Raw genomic sequence first — 15279 nt, forward strand, 5'->3', positions numbered from 1 at the left:
AAAAATCACAATGAATGATCTTCCAGCTGATAAAAAAAAAAAAAAAAAAGGGGGGGGGGTGGCTATAACCCCACTTTGGCTAAATACCTTGGCATTGTGAACTCTGGTGCATTTTCAGGATAGTGGCTATATTTTCAGTGCCCATCAGCCAATCAGCAGTGAGTATGCAAATTAACCCAACAAAGATTATGAGTTAATTTGCATATGCAGATGCCAAACGGCCGGGGACTGGATGGGAAGCAGGCGTTCTGCACCCCCCAGTAGCTCCAGGCCTCTGGGCGGTGTGGGAAGGCAGAAACGCAGCTCCGGGCCAGAGCAAAGGCAAAAAGGCAGCTCCGGCTGGAGTGAAGGTGGTGCCGGCAGCCAGGGGAAGGAAGGCCCATTCTTGTACAAATCTTCATGCATCAGGCCTCATATATATATATATATATATATATATATATATATATATATATATGCCTAAGCAACCAAACAATCAGCAAGTAGCTATGCCATGCAATGATCACCAGGGGGCAGACACTCAATGAAGGAGCTGCCTAGCGACAGCAACTTTATAGAGTGCCCTCTGGCACTCCGGGACCCTCGGGGGATGTCAGAGAGCTGGTTTTGGCCCAATCCCCACAGGACAGGACAAGGGACCCCACCGGCTGGAGGGACCCCACTCACTCTGCAGGTGCCCTTCAAGCCCAGCACCACCCCAGTTGCACCCGGGCAAGGAGGGAATGCGGAGGAGGAAAGGGGTTGGTTCCAGGGTGTGTCCAGCCCATCTAGCCCAGTCCCACCCAACCAGCCACCTTCTAATTAATTTCCTTTCAATGTGCATGAATCCATGCACTGGGCCCCTAGTAATGTTACATTACTCTTGATTTACTGATGCCCTTTCCCACTGCATACACTCTTGGCTGTCCGTCCTCCCAATAAACATGAAGGACATCTGATTCCAGATTTCCTGGCTTCAGTCTGGCTGCATCAGGACACTGGCATCCTTAGCCCAGCTGGGGAACGCATTAAAGAACAAAGATGCTCCAAGTTGTGTGGCACTAACTCTGAACCCAGCAGGATCGCAGAGGAGAACTAAGTGGGAAATGGAGCTGTTCAAAATGTCAACAGGAGATGAGGCTTAGAGCTTCAAGTCAAGAATAGGGCATGGATAATAGATGAAAGCAGGGAGGACAACCCAGTAAGCAAGGACATCATCATACACAGAGTGGTAATGAGAAGGTAATGGTAGGTGAGCATGATTGCCAGGATCAGAGCATGAGTTTGGGTTGAAGTGAGAAGTAGGAAAGAAAGTGGATTTGTGGAAGTAGGAAAGGAAGTAGAAGAGATGATGGGGGAAACGAAGGAGACAAAGCAAAAACCATTATGTGGTTGAATACAACAACAAAATTAGACAAAAACTGACTATTAAAGAGAATTCAACTTTTCATTATTTCCCAAGCTCGATGGAGTATATTCAACCTCAAAACGTGACTTCTCCTAACAGCTCCTATGTAGCTCTTTCAGATAAAAAGCAATTGGCTAAGTAACAGCTGACACCTTTTTGTTTTGTTTTGCTTTTTGTTTTTGTTTTTGTTTTTTAATATATTTTATTGATTTTGTACAGAGAGGAAGGGAGAGAGATAGAGAGATAGAAACATCGATGAGAGAGTCATCAATCAGCTGCCTCTTGCACACCCCCTACTGGGGATATGCCTGCAACCAAGGTACATGCCCTTGACTGGAATCAAACCCGGGACCTCTCAGTCCCCAAGCCAATGCTCTATCCATTGAGCCAAACCGGTCTCGGCCAGCTGACACCTTGATAAGCTCTTTTTTCTTTCCATCACTGGGAGAAAGAAAGAACTTCGTTGTGAGTCACGTACTAGTACTTGCTCTAATTGCTCAGACCAGAGACGCCTCTGTCCTTCACATATGCATTCCTCCCCCATGGACCGTCTTTATTTCCTAAACCTGCCTGTTCTGTCTCTAAAATTCCTTTCACCTTCAACCAAAGTGCAAAAATAGGTGACTTGCCCATGTATTAGTTTTCATTGCTGTGTAACAAATTGTCCCAATCATAGTGACTTTAAAAATAAACATTATCTTATAGTTTCCGTGGATCAGGAATCTGGTTACAGTTTGGTTACCATAGTACCTACATTTGGGAGATAAGGAGGAACATTGGGCTGGTTTACAGGGGACGAGAGCCCCAAAGCCAGGTGGTACAACCTTAGAATCTCAGCACTTCATGGACGTGGAAGGTGCCCTGTGACTGTGCTCTCAAACATATTCATGATAGGGACATTCACTTCCAAGCCCAGAGAGATTTTCAGACCTGCTCTGGTTTCCTCTTCTGTAAAAATAGGTAAGTGGCTGGTTCAAGGTCACTTGGCTATAATTGGCAGACAAGATTCCAGAGCCAAGTTTTCTGTCCCCAAGAGTGCTTTGTGTTTTTTTGTGTGTTTTTAATAGAAACATAGTAAGGACATCTTAGGTCATGTCTGGAGAGTGTTTTATGCTCTGTAGGAGGCTAGGAAATGGTTCACATACTTCTTTTACATTACCCCCATGTTTTGATAGGATGATAAGTTTTCACTCTGTTTTCTTTATTACAATTTTATGTAAAACCATAAATTAATGAATTGCTGGTCAAGTTCAAAATTAATTCCATTTCAGGGTCTTCTCCTCATGGCATTTGTGTGTTTTGTGATAACTGCCCTTTTTAAGTTCTTGAGAACCAAGTCAAAATATTCCAGATTTAAATCCATCCATATTAACCAATGTCACCCCTATAAATTTAATTTTTAAAATCTATCTCTAATTCTTCCTTTTTTATAGCTTTAGTGATTTCTCAGATTGTAGTTATTTCTGGGTTATAATCAAATATTCCAAAAGTCCTCTGCTAGTCTCTGGATCATTTATCCAGAACTCAACTTGAAGGGCCTGAGGAGTGGGATGCAGATAGGTGGAGATTGTGCAAGAGACACCTAACTCCTTCTAGGTACTTTTAAATTAAAATAAATTTTGATTTTCTTCCAAATTTGAAACATTATTCTTCCTTGCTACATCTTTATTTAGGATCTGGCTTTTCTCATTTTGTTTCTTTCTTTCTCCTCCTCTTTCATCTCCTCCCTTCCTTCTTTCTTCTTCCTCTTTTCTTTCAAGAAATGATTAAAAAAAAAAAAAAAAAAGACACCATCTAAGGAAACTAGACAAGAATTATATTTTTTAGAATAATAAGGGATTGCTACATGAAATTAAAGAGTTGAGAAAATCAAAAGAGATTGAATAAGAGCTGAGTCTTAAAATGTAAGAAAATGGAGTAACTTAGTTTGGGTACAGTCATCTGAGACAGAAAGAAAGATATGGGTGGTTTGAGGTGGAGAAAGCTTTGGAATAGACATTCTCACACCAGACATCAGGCGGCACTGCACATGGCTTGGTTGCTGCCTAGAGTTCCCCAGGGTGGGAAAGGGGAGCAGGGAGGTAGTGGGCAGTCATTTAATTCTATGTACAGGATGTTTGCTAGACACAAGTGTATGCGAGCAGCCTAAGGTCTTTATCAGAACAAGGGTAAGAATAAATAAATAAATAGTGGAGCCTAGTCTGCTGTTTGTTCCTGTACATGTACATATGTTGAGACTTGTTTTAAGTAGAAGCCATAACACAGAGCATGGCTTAGATGGTAGTGTTTATTATTATCCTTGGCCTGACCTCCAGGATTGATTTTGAGCTTTCTGCCTGAAAATGAGCTCAGGAACTGAAAGTTCCTTTATTCTTACAAACAGAAATAAATTCTGGACCTGGTTTGGCATTCTTGGAAAGAAGGCAGAGTGGAAAGAAGTAGGAGTCATTTGGTAAAGAGTCATTTTTGCTGAGCACTCTCTTGCGGTAGAACAGAACCTTTGGGTCAATGCTCAACCACTCAACCTCTGAGCCACAGGGCTGGGCAATACAGACTTTTGTTACTTAGAAGTTTTATAGAATTCTAGGGAGAGCCTGGTAGCAGAATTGACAGACTCATTTATGACTTTAGAATGGACCGAATATTGACTCAGCCCATTAACCTAAAGTGTTATATGTATTCCAGAGGTTGGGAGAGAGGAGGAAGCCATAGTATAATTTGTCCTAATCTTGAATCCCTGGTGATGGCTCTCATTGAAAGTATTTGTGGGTTTGCCCTGGCTGGTGTGGCTCAGTTGGTTGGGTATTGTCTGATCCACCAAGAGGTTATTGGTTCAACTCCTGGTCAGGGCACATGCCCTGGTTTCGGGCTGGATCTCAGTAGGGGCATGCAGGAGGCAGCCTATCAACATTGCACTCTCACATCGATGTTCCTCTCTTCTTCCTTCCTCTCTCTCTCTCTCTAAAAAAAAAAAAAAGAAAGAAAATCAATAAACTATTCTTTAAAAAAAAAAAGAAGAAGAAAAACCTATCCCTGAGTTTAAATATTTTAAAATACTTCTTGCTCCTCCTTAAATGTTCGGATTCCTGAAATAAGGGAGAGATTAGAAGGAGGTGAATATAATGGATCCCCTCTATTCAGTGCTTCAGTTTTAATACTATTCATTCTAAATTTATACTATGATTGTTGGTGTAAGGATAGACACAAGACCAGTGGAACAGAATGGAGACTCCAGAAGTAGACTCACTCATGTATGGTTAACAGATTTACTACAAAGGCACGATTATAATTCAACTAGAGGCCCAGTGCATGAAAATTTGTGCACTCGGGAGGGGGGGAGATCCCTCAGCCCAGCCTGTGCCCTCTCACAGCCCAGGATCCTTTGGGGGATGTCCACCTGCCATCTCAGACTCACTCCCCAGGGGATTGGGTCTAAGCAGCAGTCAGACATCCCTTAGTGCTGCTGAGGAGGAAAGAGAGGCTCCTGCCATTGCCACTGAGCTTGCAGCTGTCAGCCCTGCTTGTGGCTGAGCAGAACTGCCCCTGTGAGAGCGCACTGACCACCAGGGGGCAGCTCCTGCATTGAGCATCTGCCCCCTGGTGGTCGGTGCACATCATAGTGACTGGTCGTTCCGCCATTAGGGTCAATTTGCATATTAAACTTTTATTACATAGAATAGGAAAAGGATGGTCTTTGCAGCAAATGATGCTAAGGCAAGTGGATGTCCTTTGGGGGAAGTGCATGAACCTAGACCTCCGCTTCATAGCACACACAAAAATTAATTCAAGATGGGTCACAAACCTAAAGCGAAAGGTGAAACCATAAAGTTATAGGAGAAAACAGGAGATCTCTCCGGACTTGGGCTAGGCAAAAATTTCTTTAACCGGACACAAACCATAAGTGAAAAAACTTGGGTGGGGAGGGAGGGGGGCGGAAGAGAGAGAAACATGAGAAATTGGACTACATTAAAACAAAGACTATCTTAGTTTTTAATTTTATGCCCTGAGAAGAATCCATAGCATGCCCTGGCGGGAAATCAGGCAGGAAAGCTTCCCTGCGCCCTCTCTGACTGGACCGAGACAGGTGACTAACTGCCTGACTGGAGGGAGACATGCAGGTTAAACTCAGGGCTTTGCTGTGAGGCTGAGACCTCCCAGTGAAGACGCCTTACAATCCTCGTGTGGCTCTGATTCGTGAAAGGCAGCTTTGTTCCAAGCCCTCCAAATCCCTTCTCGGAACAGTCCCTTGAGATCCCCTGAGCTTTGATGTCATCCTGCTAAATCCTCGTGTGGAAAAGAGGACAAAGCCACATGGGGGCCCTCAGAGAGGTGAGCGAAAGTATAATAGTTCAAAGTCCAGCAGATCCGGTCCTCTGGTGTCCAGGCCTTGCCGTCCCAGGGCCCGGGAGGAAGCCTGGGGTGTGGTGAGGCCCGGCCCAGAGCTTTGCAGGGTCCTGTGTTGGTGCCCTCAGACGAGGAAGCATCGGAGACAGAGCCAGAAACACACATAAACACAGCTTCACCGGGCTACCACATCCACATTTGCAACAGAAAAGCCAAAACCCCCGGGCCAGCATAGAGGCTTCCTCTTTAGGCCTATGGTGCGGAGAGAAGGAAGCATGGAATATATTTTGGGCTTTCAAAATTCTGATTGTTTTGCACATTCTTGCAAAGAGGAGGCGGGAGGAAAAAAAAAAATGCCCCAGGGATTGCTAACAAAAAATATCAGCTTCTAATACTTCAGATGAGTGGGGAAAATCTTACATGCTGGGAGCATTTCCTTTCTGTTTCGAGAAATTAATGGTGTGCTGGAAATAGCCTGCTGCAAAAGGGGAGACTTCGTGTCCCTTGAACGCTGATGATGCCAGAAAACTTTCCAGGCCTAAGGACTCTGAGGCCCGCTGACCCTGCGGTTAGACATTCGGCTGCAAGACACAAGGCGACAGAGAGCTGAGGTTCAGAGTGAATTCTTTTTTTTTTTTTTAATTGATTTCAGAGAGGAAGGGAGAGGGGCAGAGAGATAGAAACATCGGTGCTGAGAGAGAATCATTGATTGGCTGCCTCCTGCACCTCACACTGGGGACTGAGCCTGCAATCCGGACATATGCCCTGACGGGGAACCAAACCCTGACCTCCTGGTTCATTGGATGATGCTCAACCATTGAGCCACACCGGCATGGCTTTCTGAGGGGATTCTTAACTCATTCACTTGAGAAGTGCACTGAGCCTGATAGGTTTGGTGCCGGAGTGGTGGCTGTCTGACTGGGAGCCCAGGCCCCCAACTCCGCTCCCTCCTCTGTGGACTGTCCCTGGTCTCTCTGGGGCACTGGGGGCCTGAAACCTGGCATTCAGAGTTAGAAGGAAAATTCCAAGTCCCACCTGATAAAAATAGGTGTGCCTGTCTCTCCTGCAGACGTTGCGGAGCTGGCACCTCAGTAAGAAAAGAGCAGGGAGGCCAGATCTTTCAGTGTCCGTTGGCTTCCAAAGCATTGCATTTCACCCTGGCAGAGAGCTCAGTTGATTAGAACGTGGTCCTAATGTGCCAAGGTTGTGGGTTCGAACCCCCTCAGGGCACATATGAGAACCTATCAATGACTGCATGAATAAGGGGAACAATAAATCTTGTTTCTACATACACACACACACCTTCTTCTCTTTCTAAAATCAATGAAAAATAAATTTAAATTGAAAGGTGTTGCATTTCAGAGCTGAACCAGAAATCATCCACAGAGTTTATGTGCATCTGCTCTGGGTAACGCGTAACACATTGAAGTCCTGAGACTTTCCAGTAATGTCTTATCTAGGTTTGGTCGCCTCTCAGTTGATTAAAGCAGGGATTGCACGTCTTCTGTGTAGAGCCAAATGGTAAATACTTTAGGCCAAACAGTCTTTGCCACAAATGCTCCACTCTGAGCATGGCTGTATTCCAATAACATTTTTAAAAATATATTTTTAGAGCAAGGGAAAGAGAGAGATAGAAACATCAGTGATGAGAGAGAATTATTGGTTGGCTGCCTGCTGCATGCCCCCAACTGGGGATTGAGCCTGCAATGTGTCCTTGATCAGAATCGAACATGGGACCCTTCAGTCTGCAGGTCAATGCTCTATCCACTGAACCAAACGGGCCAGGGCCCAGTAACATTTGATATTATGGACAATGAACTGTGAATTTCTTAACTTTTTCACATTATGAAAGCCCAGTGCATGAAATTTGTGCAAGAGTAGGCTTTCCTTCCCCTGACTGCTGGCACCATCTTCCCTTTGGCACCCGGGACTCAGGCTTCCCGCGCAGAGAGGCCTCGCCTACCCACTGCAGCCCGCTGGTTGGTGGTCTGGGCCTTCCTCTTTGGGGAGATCATGCGGTGATGGCCAGGCCCCCAACCAATCGCATCACGCCCATCTTGGCTGACCTGGTACCAGTGGGTGTCATAGTGTGGTCCCACATGGTCGTCCAGATAGTTGTTCCGCTCTTTGGCTGTTTGGTTAATTTGCATATTATGCTTTTATTATATAGGATTCTTTTTTTCTTTTTTTTTCCCCAACCACGTAAAGCTGTAAAGACCACTCACAAGCCATGTAGAAACAAGTAACAGGATAAATTTGGCCCACAGGCCAGAGTTTGCCAACCCCAAGACTTCTTCTATCACAAAAAGGGTGCATACATTGATGTTGGTGCTAAGGACCTTCTTACTGGCAGGGATATGATAGAGAAGGCCGAGGGGAGGGGCGTGTGCCAGGACCGAGGGGATAAGAGGTGTCACTCTGGGCTCTCCCTGGGTGGTCCCACACCCAGGACTCAAATCAGACAATGCTTTCCACAGGTGCCCCCACTTGCCAATGCCCGCTGCCAGTGACCTGGAACCTGAGAATCCTAGAAAGACTCCTCTCCGTGGGGGCCCTGGTCCCACACAATAGCTCTGTCACCGCTTCCCTTTCACCCACTGCCTCCTCCTTCCACCTTCTTCCTTAACACTTGGGCCACTACCGTTCAGAAGTTTCTCCCAGGGTACACAGCACCTCATATTAATCTCTTTGATGAGAGTTACCATCCCTGCCTTATCACCACTGACTCAGACCCCAAGCTTCATAAGGCAGGGACCACCTACCATCTTCTCCGGGTACTCAGCACATTTTCAAATATCTTCGTACATTGTCTATGTTGCCGCCCCCCTTTCCTCCCCTCCCCCCCCAAAAAAATACTGGTAAACAAGAAAGAAAAACATGGAACATTTTGGAACTAAATTTTCACTGTATTAACTGGAAAGACCCAGTAATGCAAAACAGCTGGTAAGTTCATTTAAGCATGATTTGAGAGTAGAAAATCTTATGAACAATAGAATTTTCTTCCTAGTTATTTTTGTGTTCGTCTGGATGTGCACATTCTCAAACCATCGCTTACAGTCATGCTGGTGGCCAAGGTTTGCCGGCCTGGTCTTTGAAATGTGCTTCAGATCATTTGCAGAGGGGAAAGCGTCATGAACATAATCAAGTGTTGATCTCCTAGCATGCTGACGCTGAAGGTTGTTTAAAATTTCATTTGGCTTTGTGCCCTCTCTTGTAGGTCCTTCCATTGTGACTCCCCCCAAGAACATCTGGAATGTCACTGGTGCCAAGGTGTACTTGAGCTGTGAGGTCATCGGAATCCCAACCCCTGTGCTCATCTGGAACAAGGTCAGTGACACAGACTTTAAGAACACACCCTGGACTGGCCTGCTCCTCTCACTGCATAAGGACGGTACTAACCTAAAACCCTCAGCTGGTTCCATTGCCTGCTGCTCCTCCATGAAACCATGGCAATCTTCTAGAAACGTCCCTGGGCTCAAACCAACATTTTTACTGACCTCCAAATAGCCCCTGCTCTTGCTTTTGTTAGCAGTGCTGGAGCAGGGAGCCAAGGGAACCGGGAAACTATAATGCTGGACGCCCAAACTCACCCTAGGTGTGCATGTGTGTGCATGTGTGAGCATGCCTGTGCTTCAGTATGCATGTCAGCATGTGCGTGCATGGGGGCGGTGCTCCTTGGAGGGTGATTTCCTTAGCCAGGTCAGCTGAGTTCTAAGTCAGGGTTTCTTAGCCTCAGGCACTGTTGATATTTTGAGACAGATAATTCTGTGCTGTGGGGGCTGCCCGGTGCCTTGTAAGGTGGTTAGCAGTATCCCTGGTCTCTGCCCATTATATGCCAGTAGCACCCACCCCCTCAGTTGTGACAAACAGGTCTCCAGACATTGCCAAATTCCCCCCAGGGGGAAAAATTACCTAGTTTGAGAGTCACTGTCCTAAGCCTCTGTTTCCTCCACTGTGTCATGAAAGTAGCTTATATTATAATTCTTGAAAAGATTATATAAAGGCAGGTAAGATCACTTGGTTTGTCAGATATGTCGTTGGAACTGCTTATTAGTTACTATTCCTGGAAATGTTTCCCTTCAGGTGGTATTATTTTGTGTAACTATCTTCTGATTTGAAGGACAACATATTCTTAGCATGTCTGTAGAAGGTCAAATACTTAACAATTGCACTGCACAGTATTTTATATTTCCCTATTTGTGTATTTTGACTTGTTTTTAGCAACCCCCTCCCCCACAAAAATCCTGTTAAGTAAATTTCATCAGACTAGTGCAAACAAAAAGGAAATCTATTTCTGTATAAAAGGGTAACCAGACACTTATTTGTAGCAGGTTTACTTCTCCAGCAAGTTCTAAGATGAATGATGGTACCTCGGTGATTTTGTTTGCTCGGTGTCTGACCAGAGGAGCAGTTTCTGGAACTCTGGGAGAGATTTTGGCACCAGAACTCTTTTTGTTGCAAGTTGTAGAACTCATTTCAAACTAGTCTAGGCAAAAATAAGGCGGTGGGTGGGAGGAGGTTGAGTGGGTGGTGACTCCAACTTCAAGGGCAGCTGGATCCAGGTACAGTGAGCCCAGCCTCTTGGCTCTGGACTCTGCTCCCAATGTTCTGGTTTTATTCTCTGCTTCCTCCACACTGGGAGCAATACTGTCACTGGAGCGCCAAGTGCACATGATCACGGCTTCGTGGTCCCAGAGGAAAATTTGTTCCCTTCTACTGCATTGTACAATTCCCCCTGGAGGGCCTTGATTCACATTGGGTCACTGGCCAACCTCTGACGCCCCCATGTGGCCAGAAGGCTGCACCGCCCCCATCGGACCCTCTGGTGGGAATGAAGTGAGCTTTTTTTTCCGGAAAATGCCTGGGGGTGGGCAGAGACAGCACCAGCTGCATTACAACTATCTTTTGCAGCTGGAATTTGTTAAAGGAAGCAGTGAAATTTATTTCACCTCAATAAGTTATTTTTTTTAAAGAGGAGTGGGAAGCAATGAAGAGCAAAAATGCAGCTGATGGGCATGTACCTTCTGGCCTTCATGGCGAAAGCTGCTGCTGTTCCTCCTTGCTTGTTAGGCGGCTACTGGTTTGTTTGGGGGGGGGGGGGGGGCAGAGGAACAATATTTCCTAAGAATGTCCATACAAAGCTCTGCAGCGCTCGAGGGATTATACAGTGGAAGCCAGGGTGACCCAAGGCGTGTGACCTATTGACAAATCGGGCAAAATAATTTCTCCAGCCCTTTCTCTGCCCCTCCCCAGCTAACGGACACATACCAGGGGAATACATCTGCCCAGGGAATCTTTTCCTTTAAGCTTCCCGGATTGTGTGGGGCAGATCCCATGGGCTTCCTTAGGGCTTGTCAACTGGGGGGAACGGGGGTTGGGGGACAGGAAAAAATAATTTTCTACAAACTTGCCAGAAACAAGCAAAAACGCAGCTGCTAGGCTCTGCTGATTTCCCTCTGTCTTCAGCGTGTAATTTGCCACATGGGTGGCATAAAGCAGCTGTTTCAACCTGCTGGTCATGAACCACCAGCGAGTTCTGAGTGTAATGTAGGAATCACAGCCAGCATTTTCTTAAAAATAAAGGGCAGAAAATATCTTAAGGCATCATGTTTAGTAAAGGCATCATGTCCTAAAACCTTCCTTTTGTATGTTCCACATCACAATGCAAAATGTATTTCTTACTTTGAGCCATGTCAATTCACTTTAAAAGTCATGACTTAAACAATTGAACAGGACTTTTGTTTTCTCCCCACTGTCCTTGTATAATAACCAAACTGCTGAGAATACAGGCTTTCTATGCATTCCCATGTCCCACTCCACTCTAAGCACAGAACTGGTTTGGGGGTGTGAGCAGGAGAACACGGAGGTTCAGAGGTGGCATGTCTTTCATGCTCACGGACTCTCAGCAACACCTGAACTAACAGGACACGCCTCTCTCCAGACACCAGGTGAAGCAACACTTCCGTGGTGGTCACAGCCTGATGCGTGGTCTGTGGTTTCCTGATCAGTAGTTATCTTATGATGTTAACCTGAAACGTAGGTATGTGCCCTGTCTGGGAACCGAACCCTCAATCTTTTGGTTCTGTATTTAACTCAACCTACTGTTTTTCACTGATGAGACTGTTGCAAAAAGAACCCCTGACACCTGGGCTCCTGCAAAAGATCCCAAGCACCAAACCTACCTATTGTAATACCACTGCCATTCAAACACGTCTGTGTTTTTTTTTTTTAATATTATATATTATATATATATATATATTTTTTAATATATTAATTTTTTACAGAGAGGAAGAGAGAGGAATAGAGAGTTAGAAACATCGATGAGAATCATGGATCAGCTGCCTCTTGCACACCCCCTACTAGGGATGTGCCCGCAACAAGGCACATGCCCTTGACTGAAATTGAACCTGCGGCCCTTCAGTCTGCAGGCTGAAGCCCTATCCACTGAGCCAAACCAGTTTCGGCTCAAACACGTCTTGGCAAACAAGAAAAGGCCCAGCACAGAGAAGCAGGACTTATAAGGGCATGGGTGAACGATGGTGTCCAGTGGCAGGAGTATGATGTATTGTATATTCCCCAAGCATGCAGAAAAATACATTAATACATAAAGGTTATACAATTTAAAATATAGGGAGGGAAACGGACAGGAAGAAATGGGGATCTGTATTTTATGTACCTGCTCAGAAAAAGGTAATATGAAAAGTGCTCATTTTAATCCAGCCAAAAGGTCTGATGTAGTCCCTGTGCCATTATAGAAATGTGGCCACTTCCAAGTGGATGATTCAGGGCAGAGGATGCAGACTATTTCTCTTTTTTGCAGGTAAAAAAGGACGATAACAGATTTCACAGGACAGAACTCTTGCCTGGTGACCGGGACAACCTGGCCATTCAGACACGAGGCGGCCCAGAAAAGCATGAAGTAACGGGCTGGGTGCTGGTGAGTAGCAGGAGCTGGCAAGGCTCTCGTTGTTGGAATTAGACTCTCACAGACCTGACCCATGCATTAAGTACTTTAATCAATTACTGATTAATACTTATTTTACTAAACCTTTGATAGTTGTAGATACTGTGTAGTACCAAGATCATACACCCACCCTATCAAGGTCTTCCTCCAACTGCCCTGTGCACCCCTCCAGTTGTTAACCTCTGCAACGTGACCAAAAGTTATCAGTAGCATTTCCTCAGCATCTCCCCAGCAGACCAAATCCAGTAGTTGTGTAATTCTCCTAGGATGGGACTAGCACTATTTCTAGCAGTATCTTTGCTGTGAATTCCCTAGTCATCTTGGGAAATAAAACGACTCCATTGAGACCACTAGAGATAAAGGACTAGCACAGAGGCACTGAAGGTTCTTTCCCATCCACAGCTATCTCCACTCAGTAAGGAAGATGCTGGAGAATATGAGTGCCATGCATCCAACTCCCAAGGACAAGCTTCAGCATCAGCAAAAATTACAGTGGTCGACAGCTTACATGAAATACCAGTGAATAAAGGTAGGTACTAACCTCAAGGCCACTTAAGGACTAGTGCTTTTGCTTAATGAAGAACAGAACCAAGTTAGAAAGTATCCAACAGCCCTTAATGAGATTCTGTAATGTCAGGAATCCACAAGGGCATTAAGTGTATAATCAAATTAGAGCACACAGCTCCAGAAGTACATCCGGGCCGGTGATGGAATGCTGTTATTACAGTAGACTCAGATGCTTTCAGCTTATACATGAGACAAAAACTTAAACTTGACTGGGATGGCTTCCATTCCCCATGACTATCCACATGGCATTTTTCCTTGGTGTTCTGACTATTATATTAAATTCCCATTTAAAAGGAAATGATTGTGGGTCCTTCCCTTTGAGCTCATTATTTTAAAAAGCCAGAGAGGAGAGTATACTGGCAAGTACCCAAATCTGTTCTGCTTCTATCCACTCTCGTGTCAAAGCTTCCTCTTAAGCACCCATCCTAGTAATATCAGAATGATACTACTTTACATGTATACAGTTCTATTAGACTGCTGTCTGGATTGGCTGTTCCTTAAGCCAAAAATAAGAAAAAAAATCATCAGCATTTGTCAAACCATTCATCTGTGTGGATCACTCTATCTGTGGTATGAAAAGAAGAAATATAAGTAAAGATGTTTGATCAGATTCTCTTTGGCCAAGATGTGTAAAACCAGGAGATGAAACAGATAAGAGCTAAGAGTCGTGTTTGAGTCTCAGCTCTGCCCCTAACTATTCCACTTTACATTGTGAATGACAGACAGCAGGATAACAAAGGAAAGGTCCTTAGCCTCTCTGGATTTCAACTTGCTGGTTTGTGAAATGTGCTCTGCCAATTCTATAAAGTCCATCTCTCGCCCTGGCTGGTTGGGCTCAGTGAACAGAGCATCGGCCTGCGGACTGGAGGGTCTGGGGTTTGATTCCTGTCAAGGGCACATGACTGGGTTGCAGGCTCAATCCCCAGTAGGGGGTGTACAGGAAGCAGCCGATCAATGATTCTATCTCATCATTGATGTTTCTACCTCTCTCTCCCCCCCTCACTTCCATTCTGAAATCAATATAAAAACGTCCAACTCTTACACCTAGACCAATACAACAAAATTGTCTTCCCACATTTAAAACCGTATAGCTCAAATTCTAAAGAGCACTCCACCACCTGTCATCTATACAGTTACATATTCTTTATCCCCCACATTTTAATATCATTTATTTGGAAACACTAAGCTACCTAAAAATTAGATATGTGTTATATGTATATATATATGTAACTTTTTTTTCTTTTTTTTTAAACAGGTGAAAGTGCCAAGCTATAAACCTGAAGAATATATTAGTCTACATAGCTAAATGTAGTCATGGATAACTACTACCCTGTTCTTGCCTAATAACCAGTTTCTTTTCATCCAGTCCACTAACACCTTAGTTATATTCACCGACTTTACATAAAGATAACACATCAAGACTATCTACAAAAATTTATTACCTATTTACAGAAGAAAAGCATGCATATCATCAAACAAAACAAATAAAATGCTTTTTCTCACAATGGAACACATATTTGTTATTTTTAAAAGCCGTATCATAAAAATAAGACACAAAAGGCATTTATAAGGGTCTTTTTGAGAATCTTTTGAAAGAGCTAAACACTCATCATTCGAGGTGCAATACTCATAGACATAAGCTCCTGAAACAACAGTTTGCATGCATAAGGCATTCGCACCAAAGAAATCTGAAAGAAAGAGAAAAAAAGTAATTAGCAAAGTTATACTGAAATGAGCCTACTTCCCTACCCCAGAAAAAGGTAAAGACTTGGTGCTGAAGATGATGAGTAAATGAGGAGGTTGATAAAACTTATTCTACTAACTTGGCCCAAGGTGATTCTTTCTCCTAATAGGCTTTGGTATTTGACCCTTTCTGCCAGACATAAGCACCCTCCTTAAATAAAAGGCTTTTTAAAAACCCACTTTTAAAAAGTTCTTGTACAGGCCTTTTCTGAAAAAATGAACAGTTTAGCGATTTTAACACAGTAAAGTTTAAACTGATTTTTAGAAAAGACAA

General features: G+C 44.3%; 2 protein-coding genes across 6 annotated transcripts in view; one reads left to right on the forward strand and one right to left on the reverse strand.

Moving 5' to 3' along the window:
* Positions 1-14769, forward strand: part of IGFBP7 (insulin like growth factor binding protein 7) — a 68071-nt gene extending 53302 nt beyond the window's left edge. Inside the window, exons 2-5 of the mRNA XM_036415429.2 lie at positions 8949-9058; positions 12552-12668; positions 13098-13224; positions 14518-14769. Of these exons, the coding sequence (XP_036271322.1) occupies positions 8949-9058; positions 12552-12668; positions 13098-13224; positions 14518-14537 (374 nt within the window). The 3' untranslated portion in view covers positions 14538-14769. The remainder of the gene's footprint in view (positions 1-8948; positions 9059-12551; positions 12669-13097; positions 13225-14517) is intronic.
* Positions 14682-15279, reverse strand: part of POLR2B (RNA polymerase II subunit B) — a 41961-nt gene continuing 41363 nt past the window's right edge. For all 5 annotated transcript variants that reach the window (XM_036415293.2, XM_045572173.1, XM_045572178.1 and 2 more), the window contains one exon: positions 14682-14950. In XM_036415293.2, coding sequence (XP_036271186.1) covers positions 14861-14950 — 90 coding nt within the window. In that variant the 3' untranslated portion in view covers positions 14682-14860. The remainder of the gene's footprint in view (positions 14951-15279) is intronic.

This window comes from Pipistrellus kuhlii, unplaced genomic scaffold (genome assembly GCF_014108245.1).
Source record: "Pipistrellus kuhlii isolate mPipKuh1 unplaced genomic scaffold, mPipKuh1.p scaffold_m20_p_1, whole genome shotgun sequence".
In the NCBI taxonomy this organism is placed as follows: Eukaryota; Metazoa; Chordata; class Mammalia; order Chiroptera; family Vespertilionidae; genus Pipistrellus; species Pipistrellus kuhlii.